Raw genomic sequence first — 20,230 nt, forward strand, 5'->3', positions numbered from 1 at the left:
AAGGATTGGAAATGTAAGCTTTTATTTATTATTTTAGAATGTGACATAATGAGCAGCCACTTGGGGGAGGGAAGGTAGGTAAGCTGTAACAGATTGCCCCAGTTGCCTTAAACTATGCACAAAGCTAAGTGACCAAACTTCTTGTTTTGATTTGAAAAAAGTGCATTGTTTTCTTGTCCCTCCCTTTGATGAAACGTTACCCTTTGATGGGCCTTTTGATGTGAACAGATGTTTTCTAGGGCAAAATTTAAGGACTAATTTTAAACTTAAAACATTCCACTTTTGTAATTTGTTTTAAAATTGTTTTATGTATAGCAAGCACAACTGTAATCTAGTTTTAAGAGAAACCGGTGCTTTTAGTTCACTTGTATTTCCCTTGTTACTGTAAAAGACTGTTGATCAATTATGTTTACAGTTTGTTGCAACAGCCATTTTCTCGGGAGAAAGCTTGAGTGTAAAGCCATTTGTAAGGCTTTGCCATACTCATTTTAATATGTGCCTGTTGCTGTTAACTTTTGATGAATAAAAACCTATCTTTTCACATTTTTATCTTTGATATTTACCTTATAACTCGATCTTTTGGAAACCACAGAGCTAGGAGTCAGAGTTAGCTGCTTGGCTCTTGCATCACTCAAGGATGTTCACTCTGTCAGCTGCCCACGGGCACAGCCTCCGGGGCTGTCGACTACGGTCTGCACCTTAGCGTGTGCAAGCCCAGGCCTAGTTACATGGTTTGCCCAGAGTCTTGACAAGTACACAATGGAGGTCAGCTCAGAGCCCAGCTCTTCATAGCCTTTTGTTCCCACCATTGGGAAGCATAAAATATCCTCTTACAAGTACTAAGATACTAGTTGTATTTATTTCTATCATTGGCCACTTAATTCTTGCTAATAGCAATGTAAGAATGGTACCATGGGCTTCTCCTCCATCTTTCCAGGCCTAATTCGTTATTCAGAGTAGAGTACAAAATTTAAAGTCAAACATATTTATATTTCTGTTGGAAATATAATCCCATCAAGAATTCTCATTTTCTAATAGTTGCTTTTTTTTTTTTTTTTTTTGGTGGTACTGAGGTTCCTGGAAGCCCTTCTACATCCGGGCTACACTCCCAGACCTATTTTTATATTTTTATTTGGAAACAGGGTCTCTTAAACAGCGAGGCTGGCTCCGAACCAGCGCGATCTTCCTGTCTCCACCTCCCCAAGTGCAGGGATTACAAGCGTGCACCACCACGCCTGGCTTAATAGTTGCATTTTTAAAAGGGATAGAATTTTAATATTTTATTCTGATATATCCAAAATACTGTCTTTTTTATTTTTTTTTACAGTTCTGGGGATGGAACCCAGGGGCATTCTACTTCCGAGCGACACCTCCAACCCTATTTTTTATTCTTTATTTTGAAATAGGGCCTAAGTAGCTGAGGCTGTCCACAAACTGCGATCCTCTTGTCTCAGCCTCCCAAATGCTGGGATTACAAGTGTGTGCTACCACACCTGTCTAAAATATTGTTTTAACATGTAGTCAGTTTAAAACACAAGCAATGTTTTAACATTCTTTTCTCTTTTTTCTTTTCTTTTTGTGGTGCTGGGGATTGAACCCAGGGGCATTCTACCTCAGAGCCACACCCTCAGCCCTCTTTTTTATTCGTTGTTTTGAAACACAATCTCACTGTGTAGCTGAGACTGGCCACGAGCCTGGATCCTCCTGTTTCAGCCTCTCAAGTAATGGGATTACAAACGTGCACCACCACATCGGGCTTTCTTTTCTTCTTTCTGGTACTAAGTCTTTGAAACCCAGTATGTACTTTTATACTTAAAAGCACATCTCAGATTAGACTAGTCACATTTCAAGTGCCCAGTATCCACATTTGGCCCATGGCTACCATTATCACACAGCATGAGTACATAGGTATGAGAGTAGCAGGGAAAAACCAAGTGGCCACCTTAAAAGTGGCATCGCCTTAGCAAACTGGTATGTTCAAGGTCCGATGTGTCTAGGGCATAAGCTCACAACCATCTGTCAGCACATGGAAAATGTAACAATTTTGTGGCAAGAAAACTCATATTGGCCAAACCCACAGTAACTGATATTTTTTAAAAACAGTATTTTAATTTACATTGAGATATGTAACTATCAACCATTCTCTCCCTTTAGGCAAATCTTCTTGAGAAGCCAAATTATGAACAGCTGGCTTACTTGGTGAGCATGACTTCTGAGCAAGGGAAGCAAGTTGCCTCATGCATCCATCTCCCTATGGGGATATACCTGCTGATGTTCATGTTTGTGGACCAGGGTACATTGGTTCTGTACCGGTAGCTGCTTCTCCATCTTAGCTTCTGATTGGCAACTAACTCCACTAGATAATGTCGTCACCTTCAGCCTTGTTTCTGCTGAGCTTGCCTAGGCTCCATTCTGCCTGTATATGCTTCCTGTTCTGATCAGTTATCGTTGGCCTTACGGTCAATACTCAAAGGATTAGCTTACAGTTTACACATTCTCAGGGGGATACCTCAATGTTGCTTCCATTTTCCTGCCTATATACATAATAAACCCATTGAAAGTTGTGTTATGAGCAAAGCGTGGTGGCACATACTTGTAATCCCAACATTTGGGAGGCTGAAACAGGAGAATCGCAATTTGCGGACAGCCTCAACTACTTTGGCCCTTTGCAACTCAGTGAAACTCTGTTTCAAAATTAAAAAGACTAAAAAAATAGGGCTGGGGACATAGCTCGGAGGTAGACTATCCCTTGGTTCCATCCCCAGTACTGCAAAAAAAGTTTTTATATATGTAGGAATCATCTTTATGGCCCCACTTTTTAAATGTGACCTATATTCTTTCTTTCAACATTAATTTTTGTAGAAAAAAGTGTTTTTGCAAGCCGGGCATGGTGGCGCACGCTTGTAATCCTAGCATTCAGGAGGCTGAGACTGGAGGATCGTGATTCCTGGACAGCCTCAGCTACTTAGTGAGGTCCTCTGCAACTCAATGAGACCCGGCTTCAAAATAAAGAATAAAAAATAGGGCAGGGGCTGTAGCTCGGAGGTCGAATGCCCCTGGGTTCCATGCCCAGACACACACACACACACACACACACACACACACACACGTTTTTGCAGTACTAGGGATGGAATCCAGGGGCATTCTACCTCCGAACTACACCCACGGCCCTATTTTTTATTCTATATTTTGATACAGGGTCTCACTGAGTTGCAAAGGCCTCACTAGTAGCTGAGGCTGGCTGTAAACCGCGATCCTCCTGTCTCAGCCTCCCAAATGCTGGGATTGCAAGCGTGTGCCACCAGATGTAGAAATTTTTGAGTAAACAAATACTTAGATCACATTTTTTTCCCTTAAAGCAAATACAGAACACAATACAAATTTCAGTGTGAATTTTTAAGACAGAACAGCAGACTTCAAAGAATTGTTGAGCATGTAGCAACCCATTGGGGCTCTTAGCCCACTACTTCAGTCTCTGTTTTAAGGGTAAATGTCTTGGAGAGAAAATTTTGACAAATCCTAGCTTAACAAGAAAAATTGGTTCCTGATCAATATTTGTACCCAATGTTTGTAATGATCTCATATATAAACAAAGTAAAAATTATATTTAGTGTCCTTAGCAAACCTGGGAAAATTCTTGTACCTGAAGTACAGGTCAGAGGTGCTAATAACTTCTTAAAGATTCTGAAAAGGGTCTTTTCCTCCACAGTGCTTTCTTAGCTTTTATTATACTTTCTATTTTCTTAAAATGTTAACATTTTCACATCAGAAGTTTCCAGTATCTTCAAGCATATACAAACATTTTAATGTATGACATTGTTTATATTCCCTCCATTATCCACTGATTGAGAAGACAGACAATAACCAATAACTAATATTAATTCATATCACCTTCAAAGATGTGCACACTGGTTACCAGTATCAACATTAATTTGAAACATACAGACATGAGCAAGAGCTTAATCTGCAGCCATCCCGTTAAGGACCTGAAGATGACCTGTGTTATTTGGCAGATGGCCAGGGTTCATGGGTGTCTTCACGGGATGATAACTAGTGGGGGGTGAGCTAACGAGGCACATCATGGGGGCTCCTCTGTATTCCTGGTTCCTGTGCTCAGCATAGGGCTGGTACAAATTGGGCTATCAATAAATGTTTGTTGAACAAATTAATGTGGAATTAATGTGTTCCCTTTTTAGCTATCAGGTTTTCATTAAATTATAATGAAATCGTTCTGTTTGTGAAGTTATGTGGTAAGCAGTATCTGAGTTCCTGTTGTGTACAGACCTGAATGTAATAAAAGGGGTATTAAAAATTACAAACTGGTTTCTGTTCTCAAAGTGTGGCTGACAGAATGTGTACAAAGTATTTTTTATATGACAGGTTTCTGTATCATTCAAAAATGGTAAAGTCCAGAGTATCTAGGCTGTTTAGTTGATGAAAGTGATACCATTTTTAGTAATTCTTATAGTTTTGTTAATACTTAAATGATAGGGCTTTTTTAAATGTGTGGTGCCAGGAGTTGAACCTAGAGGCATTTTACCTCTGAGCTACACCCCAGTACTTATAGTACTTTTTTTTTTTTTTTTTGAAACAGGGTCCTGCTAGGTTGCCAAGTCTAAATTGCTGAGGCTGTCCTTGAACCTAGGATCCTCCTGTTTCAGTCTCCCAAGTACTGGGTTACAGATGTGCATCTCCACACCTAGCTTTAAATAATTTACTTTCAATTTTGATCCTGAAAGTTTTAAATACTCAGTAGGATACTTTTAGTAAAATACTTACTATTTAAAATGTTACACCTATACTTCGTCAATTGTCCTGAAACCCAAAGCCATCATAAAGACTGGTCAGATTACAGGGAAGGAGACGCACCCCCACTTTTAGTATTACATTTCTTGTTGGCTGTTCCTGAAACAGTGACTTAGTCTATTGCAGCTTTCCACTGATACCATCAGTAGTCTAAGAAATTCCATTTATTTGAGGGGTTTTTTTTTGGGGGGGGGTACTGGGTTTCCTGGAAGCCCTTCTACCTCTGGGCTATACTCCCAGACCTATTTTATACTTTTTATTTGGAAACAGGGTCCCTTAAGCCAGCACAGCTGGCTTCGAATCTGCGCGATCCTCCTGTCTCCGCCTCCCAAGCACGGGGATTACAAGCGTGCGTCACCACACCCGGCTATTTGAGATTTTTTAAAACACAAATTTAAAGTATTGAAGTATTTCTTCATTATTGGGCTATGTCCTATAAAAACCAGAAGACTAATGATAACACAAGTTCTTTTGTCTTAGCTGAATTTTAGGAAATATGAAGAGTGTTTCATTTCCTTGGGTTGTTACTATAACAGAAGTACCACAGACTATGACTTAAAAAGAAATAAAAATAATAACATGTTTTATTTTTCATGGCTCTGGGTTCTTGAGGCATAGACAGAGATCAGGACACCACAGTGGTCGAGTTCTAGTGAAGACTTTCCAGGCTAAAGACTTGCTGACTCCTGGTTGTATCCTCAGGTGGCTGGAAGGGGACCTAGCTGACTCTCTTCCTCTTTCAGGAACACTGATTGCATCACAGGGTCTCTGCCCTTGGACCTAATTATTTCTCAAAGGCCCAACTCTTAATACCATCCTATTAGGGGTAAGGGTTTCAACACGGAAATGGGGGAGGTGTTATACAAACATGCACTTAATAATGGTACTTAAGTTTCTAGGTATAGGGCTGGGGGTACATCAGTGGTAGGGTGCTTGCCTAGTATGCAGAAGGCCCTGAGTTCAAATCCCCAGCACCACAAAATAATAAGTTTTTAGCTGAACATGTACAGAAAAGAAATTTTGAATTTCCATCTAAGAATCATCACAAGGTAAGTGCTGGGCCTTTCCATTATAGGGGACAAGAGACACTGAGGTTACTTGTGGTAATTGGAGGCTCTATCATGAGGGTTTATGTGCCTGATGATGGTGATCCTCCTCTGAGGCCACCTTAGGAAGTAGAACCTGGGCTCTGACAATCCTGAGATGGAGCTTCTCACTTCATCTGCTCCGCTCCTCTCCACACTTGGCTCCTGTTCCTCCTCCGTCTGTCCCTAGGAAGACAGTGTAACATATGGTTCTTTAAATGCACTGTCCATACAGCTTGACAGACCTGGGGTGTGAGTCCTTTGGCCAGTTACCCAATCTGTTAATTCTTATAAAATATCTGCCTCAAAGTAAAATTATGTATCAACAGTAAGTGCTGAATCAGTGGCTGGTTTGTTAGTAGTCCTCTCAATTCATCTCAAAATCCCTTTATAAACTCATGGGAAGAGACTTCATGACATCATTACTTGAGCTCCTGGTACTGCCTCACTTGTTTGTAGATACCTATTCTGGTGGAGAGTCTACATGGAACAGCTTTGCAAGGCTGTGTCCCAGAGCAGAGCAGCCTGTAAATTGCCAGTTGTTTCCCTTGCAAAGTGGAGATTGAGGACAAGGACTATCTGGAAAACGTGACCCTGAGACCAATGCCTTATGTACTGCTAACATCAGTATTTCAAAATGATAGCCTGGGCAACTTAGTGCGCTCATCTCAAAAAATTAAAAGGGCTGGAGTGCAGCTCAGGCACAGCACCCTGGGTCCGATCCCCGTTGACTCCACCCCACACACACATACACATAAGGATTCTCCACCCAACTCTATAGTTCTCATCCTTTTCCAACTGTGAGACAATAGCAGTTTCCACAACTTACTTCCCTGAGAAGTATACCTTTTTTCACCATTTGAAAAAGCATGAAGGAGAGCCACTAGGCAAGATTAACAGTAGCTTGTTAGACCCTTGATAAAAATCTTAATATGAAGAGTTTTTGGCCTTTCTCCCCAAATTAAGGCATTTCCAGCTGTGAAGAAGACAGTTAAGGAAGGACTTTCATGTGATAACCAGTTGTTGTGAAATGGGAAGCACTATTCAGGTTATCTTAACATTTACCTCCTAAAATATCTTAATTATAAACATGTTCCATTATAACCTTATGGAGGATGTCCTGACCTTTGCAGAATTCGCCAAGAGAGAAAAGCATTAGAAGTTCCACCTGTATGAATTAAGGACCACAGTCCCAGAAGGAAATTTTCCAGATTTCTGGGTTCTTCCTTGGTTATACTATTTTTTATTATCCTATCAATCATCAAGGGCTAGCACTAAGAGGAAAAGCTAGCCTGATTACAAAGTTCCCAAGGAAAGTCTAAAAAGAATCCTAAGAAAGAGATTCAAGAAAGCAGCTCAGAAGGATGACTAAGAGGAAAAAGGACACAAGAATGGGGCCCTTGGAGTGGATGAAGGCTCCTGAGAAACACTGTAATGGTCTGTCATGAAGTTTAGTGTTACTTACTGGCAAATCTAGAGCTGGCTTTTGCTGGGTGAACTCAACTATCACATTCTACTCCACAGACAGAACATTTATTACTGGAGAAGTTATCAGAACAATGGCTTTTCCAAAGTGTTTGATTCTGGTAGCTATTACTTCTTCGAGACAGAGATCTATAGTAATCCTTACCACAACAAGAAGTGTCTTAAGCAGAAGGGCCAATGACTAGGGAGACAACAGAACTAAATACTGTAGTCCTACCCCTCTCACCCAAGTCTCTGCAAGCTAGTGCAAAAGGAGACACCTTTCACGGTACCAGAAACCCCATGTCCTGGGAGAAATCACCCTACTGGACACTATAGAGACTTCACGTAAAATAATGCAATGGTAATAAAAACATATTAAGCACTTCACTGTTCACAGAATGTGCCCAAAATAATTTCATTTAATCCTCATATGTTTCTGAGCAACTGAGTACTAATCCCATTGTGTGTGTGTGTGTGAGTGCTCACTGAGTACTAACCCATTGTGCGTGTTTTTAAGAGCATATGATTGGCAGGGTCACATACGGTTCCGAGTCAGTGCTCTTTGACTTCCATTTTATTCTGTCTATAAAATGAGTGTCACTGGACTAGCTGGACCATATAATGGATAAAACATGATGCCAGATTGCCTGCATTTAGGCGCTTCAGCTATAAAATGTAGAGTTTAGTTATTTTTAAGTTCTCTCACTTCAGGTATTACGTGGAGTGGGAGCACAGCAACCTGAAAGAAGGGGTTCTAGAGAGGATAGAAAGACAGATCTCATGGGTCCCAGGGGCAGTTACAGAGGATTAGGGTGGAGCTGAGGAAACTCGAATACCTCTTTCCCATGACTGCCCTCCAGTGTTAATGCTGAGATCTCTTTTAAGAAAGAGAATGAGAGGCAATACAACTTTCTTTAAGAAATGTATTTCTACCTGAGAAATGTAGAAAGGAAATAATTCTAAAGAAGCAATGTGCAATATAATAAAAATCTTATTAATGCAAGAAAAAATATGTAAGCAACATGGTCCAAAGAAAACAAAATAGTGTGCTTTATTTCAACAGTAACTTCCTTATATTGAAACATTAGCCAAAATTCAATACTGATGCAAATATAAGTTTCTTAGGAGGTCAAAATATGTGTCCAGCAAATTTTCCAAATTCCTTAAAATGCAGAATTTTCAAACTATACAAAACCATTAGGAACAATGTATATCGGCAACATGCCAATTTGAATTTAAGCTAAATAACCAAACCATATAAATTACCTCAAATAATTTTTGTTACTATTTAGGAAAACAACACATTTTCAATAAGTTAAAAGGTCTATCTCTCCCTTTTTTTTTTTAAACTGGGGATTGAACCCAGAGGCATTTTGCCTGTGATATACACCCCAGTCTTTTATTCTTTTTTGTTTTAAAACAGTCCCAAGTTGCTACAAGTCTCATCAAGTTGATGAGGCTGATCTTATAACCTGTGATCCTCCTGTCTCAGCCTCCCAAGTACTGGGATTACAGACATACAACCACCATGTCTGGCTTACTCTTCCCATTTGCTAATCCTCCCAGGAAGTATAGCTTTTCTTCACAAGATTTAAATAATAAATCCAAAATTACTTTTAGTAAGAGATTCTGGCATTACCTATAGCTGAGCTTATCAGAAATGCAAAATGACAAAATACAGCAAGCATTTACAAATGATCACTCGCAGCAAGTCTTTACAAGCCCTAAGGAAAGGTAGTTCTCCCCTTTCTAATCACAACTACAGCTTACACTGTACATCATTCATCGGAATAGCATTCTGACTGATGATAAATAACATACAGGAAATTCACTCACCCACCCAATGTATTATAAAGTTAATATTTTGATCAATATTAAAAAATTTTTAGACTCCATTATACTGGTCGTTTCTAAAAGTATTAATAACTTAGCAACAAGGCATCTTTATGAGGCCATTTATTAAAATGGAAAGAAAGATGGTACATTCTGGTTTTTGCTTGAGTGATTAAATTTGATAATTTCATTTGTCACTGCTTGAAAAGCACAGGATGGGAATGAGGTATAAGCGGCCTTGCTGATTCACAACTTCCCCTGGAATTTGAGCAGTGAACATCATCTGGTTCCTATGCAACACCCAGCTCCAAAGCTGTCAGAGGATATACATTCCACTCCAGGCAAGAAGATCCTCATCTCCAATACTTCAACAATTTACATTAGACCCTGCTCCATCACTGAAGAGTAAGCGCTCACTGAATACGAATGAGGCAGCACCCTCACTGCCATTATTCATTACTAATTTTTACATAAATTTTTATATCAAAATATGTGCATATAAAACATTTTAAAGGTAAATTAGTGTTAAGAATTTAAAAATGCACAGTCACAACCACAAAAGTCCTTTCCGTAGTCTGAAACTTACAAATGTTTTCAAGATTAGAAATCTGAACACCCTGGCAACACATTAAAAACCTGGGAGAGTACATATATGTTACAGAGGGCTCCAAAGCTGGCCATCACATAAAAGCAAAACCAAAGTTATGGTGCTTCCATTACTGCTTAATCCTCTAGCTAGGTCAGAAAGGAGACCACTGAATACTAAACTCAGGTATTTACTAAACAGTGTTGATTTCTATCAGCCAAACTCAGCCCTCACAAACCAGCTGAACCAGGAATCTTTCTCAACTCGTCCATTAAGAGTTTGAAACGTTTTCTATTAAAGCCTTCATTTTTCCTGTAGACTTCAACATATGTGGTCCAAACTGGAAAAGAAACAGAAAGAATAAAGATAGATAATAGTTTCTAAAATAGTTGTGATATGCCCCCCCTTCCAGTCACCAGTCACAGAACTAGGTACATTCTGCATAAAAAACCAAGCAGCTGCTGGTAATATTAAAACCTTTTTGAATTAACAGGCTGCTATATATAAACACAAGATATATCAACAGAAAAAGCAAAGAGAGAGCCATGCCAGGAGTGGTGGCACACTCCTATAATACCAATACAGGGAGGCTGAGAGAGAAGAAGAAATAAATAGGGCTTGGGGTTTAACTTTGAGGTAGAATGCCCCTGGATTCATTCCCTAATAATAATAACAACAACAACAACAACAACAAAAAGTAGCCAAATTTCTTCCTAGAAAACTACAATTATTTTAGCAAAGCTTTAGTCTTAACAAAGCTTTGGTTCAGTGAAATTTTACTTTTGAGTAAAGGCAGAAAACACAAAGTTTCCCTTCTAATGTCTAAAGAATTTAAGGGCACTATTAATTATGTATTTGCCTCACTGGAATAAGTACATATCACTGTGACAGTAACATGAATAAAGGGAATGTGGAAATTAATACTGGAAAGCTTCACTGGCACAAACTTGTAATCTCAGGAGTTGGGAGGCTGAGACAGGAGGACTGCAAGTCTGGGTCCAGCCTCAGCAATTTAGCAAGAGCCTTACAAATTAGCTAAGACACTGATTCAAACTAAAAAACAAAAAAAAAATTTAAATTAAAAATTAAAAAGCTGTAATCCTAGTACCTGGGAGGCTGAGACAGGGGAATCACAGGTTGGAGATAATCTAAGCAACTTTAGTGAGATACTATTTCAAATTAAAAAAAAAAAGAAAACAGGGCTGCTTGTACAGCTCAGAAGTAGTATGTCCCTGGGTTCAATCCTAGTACCAAATCCTGCCCCCAAAACCAAAACCAAATACTGGAAGCCAGGTGTGGTGGCGCATTCTTGTAATCCCAGCATTTGGGAGGCTGAGACCAGAGGACCTCAGTTTGCAGACAGCCACAGCTACTTAGTGAGGCCCTCTGCAACTCAGTGATACTCGTTTCAAAATAAAAATACAAAAATAGGGCAGGGGGTATAGCTCGGAGGTCAAATGTCCCTGGGTTCCATCCCTAGACCCACCAAAAAAAAAAAAAAAAAAAAAAAAAATGCTGGAGATATTTCCATGAAACTTGCTCAATCTCTACCCATGACACAGCATCTATCTTCAAGGTCACATCCATTTCACCCTATTCAGAAGACTTTCACAAGGTGCCCTGAGAGAAAATGGCCTTGCTATACTGAATTATACTGCATTATGTTTAAAGACAAATATAACCCTACATGAAAATTTTAATACTGGAAATGCTAGGCAATGAGATGTGAGCTTTACCTTTGCTCACCCCCCCCCCAGTACTGGGGATGATACCCAGGGGCATTCTACCTCCGGGCTATGCCCGCAGCCCTATTTTTTTAATTCTTTATTTTGTAACAGGGTCTGAATTCCAAAGGGCCTAAGTAGCTGAGGCTGTCCACGAACCACAATCCTCCTGTCTCAGCCTCCCAAATGCTGGGATTACAAGCATGCATCGCCACACCTGGCTTGCTTTCTCCTTTATGATCTTCTAAAAACTTAAATTTCCAAGTAAATAACTTATTTTTATAGTGAAAAAATTAAAAAATAAATGACTGAACCCAGGGGCATTATATCTCTAAGCTAAAGTTACATCCCCAGCTCTTGTTTTTTTTTTTTTTTTTTTTTTTTTTTAATTTTTATTTTTTGTTTGGAAATGACAGGCTAAGTTGCTGAGGCTGACCTGCGATCCTCCTGTCTCAGCCTCCCAAGCACTGAGATAATAGATGTGTGTCACCATATGTGACTGGGGGCATCCTCTCCTCTATTAGCTGCAATCTACTTAGAGAAAGGACTAAATCCTGTGTCACACCCCACCGAATTCTACAGAAGACACGGCTGAGTAACACGTAACAAGGAAGAGTCTGCGCTAAGACGCACCGACGCTGTCTCTAAGGTGGCTTCTGATTCAGATTTTGGAGCTCCCTTTTCAACTTCGCCTTGGCTATTGCTTCGATACCGATAAGCGAACTTTCTTTTCAGAGCTTCTGCGATGAGGGCAGCAGGGTCTGTGGCATCCACTGGCTTGGGCTTCACATCTTGCTCTGACCTTAGAGAATTAAACAGAAACCAAGAGGGTAGAGGTCAACGCCCTGGCATCCCTCAGGGAAGTACTGTGCCAGGCATTAGCTGGCTGACAGAGCTTCTCTAGCATCAGTTAATCCATAGCCACACTTGACGGAGCACTACTAGCAGCAAGATGGAATCCCAGACTAAGGCTCAACAAGAAAGTACATAAGAGTCCCAAAGAAAGCCACTCAATTGCCTTCAGGAGGGCTCCATCGTCCACGCATACCCAGTGACCATCTAAGTGAGTACAGAGCATATCCTTACTGAATGAAAGAAGTCACAATACAGACTTTACATGAAATGCTGATAAACTTAACGGAAATCTTAAAAAAAAAAAACAAACCTGGAAACTATTAGTTTATTTTTGCTAATATCTTAGCTGCTGTGTGTAGGAGAAACTGCAGAAATACAAATATGCGTGCATTATACTGGAGACTGAATCCAAGGGCATTATATCCCTAAGCTACATCCCCAGTGTTTTGTTTTGTTTTTTGTTTTTTTGTTTTTTTTTTTTGTTTTGTTTTTGTGGTACTAGGGGTGGAACCCAGAGGCATTCTACCTCTGGGCTACATCCTCAGCCCTATTTTATAATTTATTTAGAAACAGGGTCTCACTAAGTTGCTGAGAGCCTCACTAAGTAGCGGAGGCTGGCTTTGAACCTGTGCAATCCTCCTGTCTCAGCCTCCCAAGTGCTGGGATTACAAGTGTGCGCCACCATGCCCAACTCTTTATTGTTTTGTTTTTTTAATTCTTATTTTTTGTTTGGAAATGAGAGACTCACTAAGGTGCTGAGGTTGATCTCGAACCTGCAATCCTCTTGTCTCAGCTTCCCAAGCACTGAGATTAGAGGTATGTGTCACCATGTGTGACTGGCACCCATCTCTTTTTCAATTAAAAACTTAACTATTCATGGTAGTTTTATTATAAAATGAAGTTTCTCAAGAAGCATGGTATGTGGTTTTGTAAGACATAAAAGTTGGGACTGGTGGTACACACTTGTAATCGCAATACTTGGGAGGCTGAGACAGGAGGATCCCAGGTTCACAAACAACCTCAGTTATTTAGTGAGGCCCTCCACAACTTAGTGAGACCCTGTCTCAAAATGAAAAATAAAAAATAGGCTGGAAGTGTAGTTTGGAGGGAGAATGCCCCTGTATTCAATCCCCAGTGCTGCAAAATAAATAAATAAATAAATAAATAAAAACAGAAACAAATGGGAAAGTGATAAAGAAAGTAAATGTATCCTCACCTCTTGACTGACCGCAGTTTTACACTGTTCATATCTTTAAGGATCTCTAGCATATTTGGCATGTCAGGTTTCTTTGGGTTGTTCTTAGCCAAAGTCTTTCCAGCATTGGCTCTTTGCTCCCTTCGCTCTTTAATCAGATCAAGAGCAGATATGCTTTGGTGGAGCCCCGATGGAGGTGGAGGGGGTGGGGGAGGGGGTGGGGGAGGGGGTGGGGGGGGAGGGGGTGGTGCTGTGATAACAGATGTGGGGGAATCCAAGTCACCTACAGAAGAAATAAGGAAAACCAAACTTAATCCTGTTGGTAACAAAGGAAATATTATCTTTTAAAAGCAACTTGTATTACGAACTTTTATATTCCTAAAAGCAATAACCTTAAAAAGATTCTCAGTTATGTAAGAAGAAAAGCAGTTTCAGTGACTTGGTGAGTAACACCTGAATCTCTGACCTGCTGTAAAAACTCTCCAGATAGAAAAGTTCCATTTAACTTCACAGAGGTATTTTTGTGATATTAATGCTCAGTTTATAGCATAGTGTGTAATCACTTTTACAAAAATGTAAAGAAGTCTGTATTATATAAATATATATTTATATAATAAACATATAAAATTATACACATATATATATATATATATATATATATATATATATATATATATACTTTTTTTTTTTGGTGGTACTGGAGATTGAATCTGGGGCACTACCTCTAAGCTATACCCCTAGCCCTATTTAAATTTTTATTTTGAAGAAAGGTCTCACTAAATTGTGGAAGGCCTTGCTACGTTGTTGAGACTGGCCATGAACCTATAATCCTCCTGTCTCAGCCTCCAAGTACCGGGATTACAGGCATGCGCCACCACACCCAACACATATTTTTAATACCAAAGTTACATAATTTAGTACTATTATATAACTATTAGAAAAATCTTAATAAATATGTTGTTCACTTAAAGTATATTTTCAAATAGAAGCATTAAATGCTTGCACTTACTAAATATTTCTGGGAAAGAAAGTTTAGATTAATTGTAGAACAAATTTGCTGAAGAAAGAAAAAAATCTCATATTTCTGTAGTCCCAGTATTTGAGAAGCTGAGACAGGAGGAATGCAGGTTCAAGATCAGCCTTGGCAATTTAATGAGACTGTTTCTGGATTAGAAAATAATGGGCCAGGCTTATAGCTCAGAATTAGAATGACCTTGGGTTCAATCATAAGTACCAAACACACACAAAAAGATATAATTTTCAAAACAAGAACTAAAAGTTAAAGAGTTATAAAATGAATACCTAAAATTCTTATTTTTATGTAGACCAAAGCTATAAAGTTATTCACTGGCTGAACTATGTTGAGTAGGAAAGAGGGAAAATAGCGATGATGTACAAAGAGTTTTGTTCAAAAGATTTGGACTGCTGCCAGGCATGGTGGCGCACACTTGTAATCCCAGCACTTGGGAGGCTGAGACAGGAGGATTGCACAGGTTTGAAGCCAGCCTCTGCTAATTAGTGAGGCTCTCAGCAACTTAGTGAGATCCTGTTTCCAAATAAATTATAAAAATAGGGCTGGAAGTGAAGCTCGGAGGCAGAAAGCCCCTGGGTTCCATCCCCCAGTACCACAAAAAAGAAAGAAAGAAAGAAAAAATTTGGACTGCAAAAGAAATATTTAAACATGCACTCCAAAATTGCAATAGTTTTCCTAGTCTGCCAGAAGAGGGAGGTAAAGCTAAAGAAAACAATTTTAAAGTGAACAGAATAAAAAGGTGAGACTTTAAATTTTTAAAAAGTTATAACTAATGCAAAATTCACTGAAGGAACACTTATAATCCCTCCAGAACCAGATGCCCAGAGCACCTTTGTGCCATCATGCCCAGGCGGATGAGCTTTCTATCATGGCACAAGCCAAGTGGCTCAGAGGGAAGGGAACCAACTGTCCTTTTCCTTTTAACAGAGTGAACTAATACTGAGGCTAGCCAGGGCTTGGGAACAACCACACAAAAAAACAATCACTATTGCCAACAGGTTAGCAGGCTATGATTTCAAGGCCTTGGTTTCTCAGCCATTGAGGAAAGGATGCCACACTTTTAAAGCAACAGCATTAAATGAGGAGTCAGAAGTCTACTCTACATGATGTATGACCCCTAAGTAGCGGCTATGTTCTAAAGACATTTTATATACTTCCCATATTTACTCACACAGTAACTCAATATATTATGTTGGTCTTAGAGCAGAGAGGGTAAGAAAAGGTAAAATGCTTACCTGAGGACACACATGCAGTAAGCAGCACTAGATCCAAGTCCCGCCCAGAAACTCAGGCTCCTTTCATTAGACAGGAACCCATGAGATGACCTCGTCCAATAGTGGTGGTGTCATTATTATACACAGCTATGTTTCCCATAAGAAAAATATTACCAACAGTAGCTATTCAATGGCATGAATTTCTCTGACTTCCAAATGGATTTCCTAGTTATTTTCTCTGAAAGCATCAAGACTGTACAAAAACATACAAAACCCATCAAAACCTGCCCAGGTTCTGAACTAAAGAAAGCAAAAGACTAACACTTTGAACAACCCAAGAGCTTACTTACTGCCAAGTTGTAAACTAAGTGGCACTCTTCTAATTTCCAGTTTGCCAGTTGGAAAAAAAAAAAAAAAAGCAAATCAAAGACTTACAGACCTGCAATGAGATTCTGTTGCTCTTGCAGTGTCACAATTTTGGCGATCTGAGCTCTGAGAGCAGCGAGCTCATTTTCCAGCGCACAGATCTTCTGCAGGGCCTCCTCATTGGCCAGTGTCTTGGTCTTTGGCAGAAGCTCCTCTTGAGACAAGTTTGGTAAGGAAATCTGCCTGCTTGGGGGCTTCTCAAAGAGAGGAAGGTCATCTTCAAGGGGTGCCTTTGATCTGACCTCTGTCCTGCAAGGAAAATATAAGGGTGGCTGTTAAGATATGAGAAATCACTACCACCCCACAAGGCATCAGAGCATAATGCCCACTAACCACTTTTCAAGATATCTTACAACAGTGTTAAAAACAGCAAAGCACTTGTCAACCTTATATAGCTGAACATGCTGCCTGGGTTTCTTATCGCCATCATTCTTCTTAATCTTTATAGAATATACACAAGCTAACACTATCACCAGGCACCAATATTACAGCAAAGTTTTTGCTAATTCATATTTTGTTTTTGCTGGAACTAAGAAATTTTTTATATGCTCCTAAAAATGATAAACCAATTATTAATATTTAAAAACAAAATCAGATCAGTAATCCAGTAGCCCTTCCCCAGGGTCTCAGCTTCTTCCTATAAATCCCTGTATGATGGAACACATCCAATTGAAAGACAATTGGTGACACCCAACTGATAACAATATGGACCAAATGTAGCACCAGAAACTCAAAAAGAGAGATGAGAATCATAATGGAACCCATCAATATCTGCATAAATGGTCTCATTTTCATCTGGGCATTAAAAAAGTTTTGTTTTGTTTTGAAATGTTCCCAACCCAATAGTTCCAAGTATAAATCTTTTGGGGTTCAGAATAAAATCCAAATTTCTTTTCAATTGTCAAATATATACTTACCTTATTTTGTATAATTAAGTTTTCCTGCCCTCCTCTTTAAGCTCTTTTCTGTCTTAAATTGTTTCCCTTTTTGGGAAAAATTCATAGTCTTACTTCTCTCTTATCCACTGTGCAAAAAACCTGTCAACTTGGAAACAACCTTTTTAAAACATTCTGGTCATTGAGAACTCTACAATACCAGTATTCTTCTTGGAAGCACAGGCAATAATTTTTGTTTCCAGCTCTAAACAGGAATACCTGGAGAGTGGTGAGCCAAGGCCTTGGAGGCTATGTCATTTAGGAAAAGTGACCTATGTTTGAAAGTTACTGAGAGATAGAACTAACACTGATATCAGACATAGGGCAGGGCTTTCCTTTCCATCACATTTCATTTGAAGACCACAAGGCAGATATTATTTCACAAGGCCAATATCACAAAGCTAGTATATACAAGACCCAAAATTGGAGTTGAGATTTATAAAATTTTTCAGGCTATCCATGTTGCTAACCTTCTATTAAAGATATAGAAGTGTTATTTAGGCCTACTTAAAAAACATAGTTTTTAAAGCTAAGAATACATTAACCCATTTTGTTCCATGGTTCCAGATTTGGAACACATTTAAATACAGTACATAGCTGGATGTGGTGGCACAAGCTTGTAACCCCAGTACTTGGGAGGCTGAGACAGAAGGATTGCAGGTTCATGGCCAGCCTCAGCTACTTAGCAAGGCCCTTCGCAACTCAGTGAGACCTTGTTTCAAAAATAAAAAGACTAAAAAATAGGGCTGTGGGGGGTAGCTCAGAGGTACAATGCCTCTGCGTCCCATCCCCAGTACTGCAACAATAATAATAATGATAATAAATACATATTATTTATTATACATGATATATTATGTATGGCACATATAATTATAGTACAAATCAATTACAGTATAAATCAATATAATGACATAAATTCTAGATTATGACTTCCAAACTACTGTGTCAATTTCATTAAAAAATTCATAGAATTGAAACCTTAGAACGGTTTGCGGACAGCCTCGGCTACTTAGTGAGGCCCTCTGTAACTTAGTGAGACCCTGTTAAAGAATAAAAATAGGGCAGGGGGAATAGCTTGGAGGTCGAATGTCGCTGGGTTCCATCCCCAGACCAGCGAGAGAAAGAAAGAAAGAAAGAAAGAAAGAAAGAAAGAAAGAAAGAAAGAAAGAAAGAAAGAAAGAAAGAAAGAAAGAAATCAGCCCATGTTTGATCAAAGACTTTAACCATATCAGTTTTTATTTATTAATTTACTTTTCTTCACACGGGGAATGGTGAGTCATTTAACCAGGGTTTCTGACATTCTCAAGCCTGCTTGACGTGAGGTATAAAGATGAGAAAGAACACTGACTTCTTTCTCCTCATTCTAAATCAGTAGTAACGCACTGTGCCCAACTGTTTTTGAAGTCACAGATTCCTTTCAAAAGCTGATTTTTCCAGGTAAATGACTATACACCCCTGGTAAACTTCTGCTCATACAATTTCATGAGTCATGGTGCTGAAGTAAAGAATCTCTGTGATTACCCTTGCTAAAAGATCACAGTAAAAGCCATAGTTTATAAAATATGAGTAACTCCCAGCCAGGATGTGGCCAGAATGACAGCCAAGGCAGAAGTTGCTTACTCCAACAAGCATTCCACTTTCTCTAGTAAAATTACCACTCCCCAAAGAAAATAAAAACAAAGAAGGAAATCTTTATTTTAGGACAGCATTATGCTCTCCTAAGAGACTACACTTCCCAGTTTCTCCTGCAGTGTCACAAGGGCACATGACTGAGTTGAGCTACAGAAAATGCAGAAAATGGGATTACAAACATGCACCACCATGCCCGGCTTTTAGTTTTCCTTTGAATGCTGGTATTTTATTTTTACTTGAGAGCTGTATGGTTCTTCATTCTACTTTGGGTTTTTGATGGGAGAATCCTTGAACTCTTTGGGCATTGTGTACTGAATTCAGATGTTTTTCCTTAAATCTAATTTTATTTATCTCTGCTAATTAAATTATAATGCACAGACAATTTTTGCAAGCTGTTGGTTTTTTTCTATTGTGGCAGTACTAGGGATGGAACCCAGGGGTATTCTACCTCCTAGCTACAACTCCAGCCCTAATTTTTTTATTCTTTATTTTGAAACAGGGTGTCACTAAGTTGTGAGAGCATCACTACATAGCTGAGGCTGTCCTCGAACTGCAATCCTCCTGTCTCAGCCTCCCAAATGCTGAGATTGTGCCGGGCATGGTGGCGCACGCTTGTAATCCCCGCCTTTGGGAGGCTGAGACCTGGAGGATCGCGGTTCGCGGACAGCCTCAGCTACTTAGTGAGGCTCTTTGCAACTCAGTGAGACCCGGTTTCAAAATAAAGAATAAAAAATAGGGCAGGCGGTGTAGCTCGGAGGTAGAATGTCCCTGGGTTCCATCACCAGACCCACCAAAAAAAAAACCAAATGCTGGGATTGCAAGCATGCATCACCACACCCAGCTAGTCGCCTATAACATTTTAAACAAAAAGATTTGGAGAATAGTCTCATTCTTTCCTAGTCCTTGCATACCTAGCAATCATAATACCAACTTTATCTAATTTGGAATATGTGTAGGTTGCAGAAATGTCTGGATTGCAAAGCTTCAATTACTGTTTCCCTTTTAGCCTGACACCTGGAAGAAATGATGAAATTTCTTCAAAAGGTACATGAAGAATTAACAACGAAAAAAAATTTCCATAAGGAACAATAGCAAAGCTCTGATTATACATGCCTGATATGCTCTTTGAAAGACTATATGCCATATAAGTTGATTCAATGTACTCTAATCCCCCTATATAAAGAAAATAATGTTAAGAAATTACATTTCTAAAAACATTTACTGTGGCTCTTTGTTAATTTAGTTGGTTAAATTGTGATTTCTACCTACTCCTCATAGGACAATTACATTTCCTATCATTTGTATTTAATTTGTACCTTCAAATATATTCTTGATGTCTTGCTTTTAATAAACTGAACAATATTTTTTTAAAAAAAATTACGTCCCAAAAGAACTACGGAAAGTACTAGAAGGTAGAATAGTGGGAGTGTAAGAATTTT

General features: G+C 39.1%; 1 protein-coding gene across 3 annotated transcripts in view; it reads right to left on the minus strand.

Annotated features, from left to right (window-relative positions):
- Nucleotides 1-20,230, minus strand: part of MTFR1 (mitochondrial fission regulator 1) — a gene marked incomplete at both ends in the record, with an annotated part of 53,133 nt that overhangs the window by 1,156 nt on the left and 31,747 nt on the right. For 2 of the 3 annotated variants that reach the window (XM_080693658.1, XM_080693656.1), the window contains 4 exons: nt 10,049-10,117; nt 12,135-12,303; nt 13,573-13,834; nt 16,238-16,473. In XM_080693658.1, coding sequence (XP_080549784.1) covers nt 10,049-10,117; nt 12,135-12,303; nt 13,573-13,834; nt 16,238-16,473 — 736 coding nt within the window. Of the gene's footprint in view, nt 1-10,048; nt 10,118-12,134; nt 12,304-13,572; nt 13,835-16,237; nt 16,474-20,230 lie in introns of those variants that run through there. The other variant, XM_080693657.1, reaches the window with a different exon arrangement.

Source organism: Muscardinus avellanarius, assembly GCF_963383645.1.
Source record: "Muscardinus avellanarius genome assembly, chromosome: 4".
Taxonomy (NCBI): Eukaryota; Metazoa; Chordata; class Mammalia; order Rodentia; family Gliridae; genus Muscardinus; species Muscardinus avellanarius.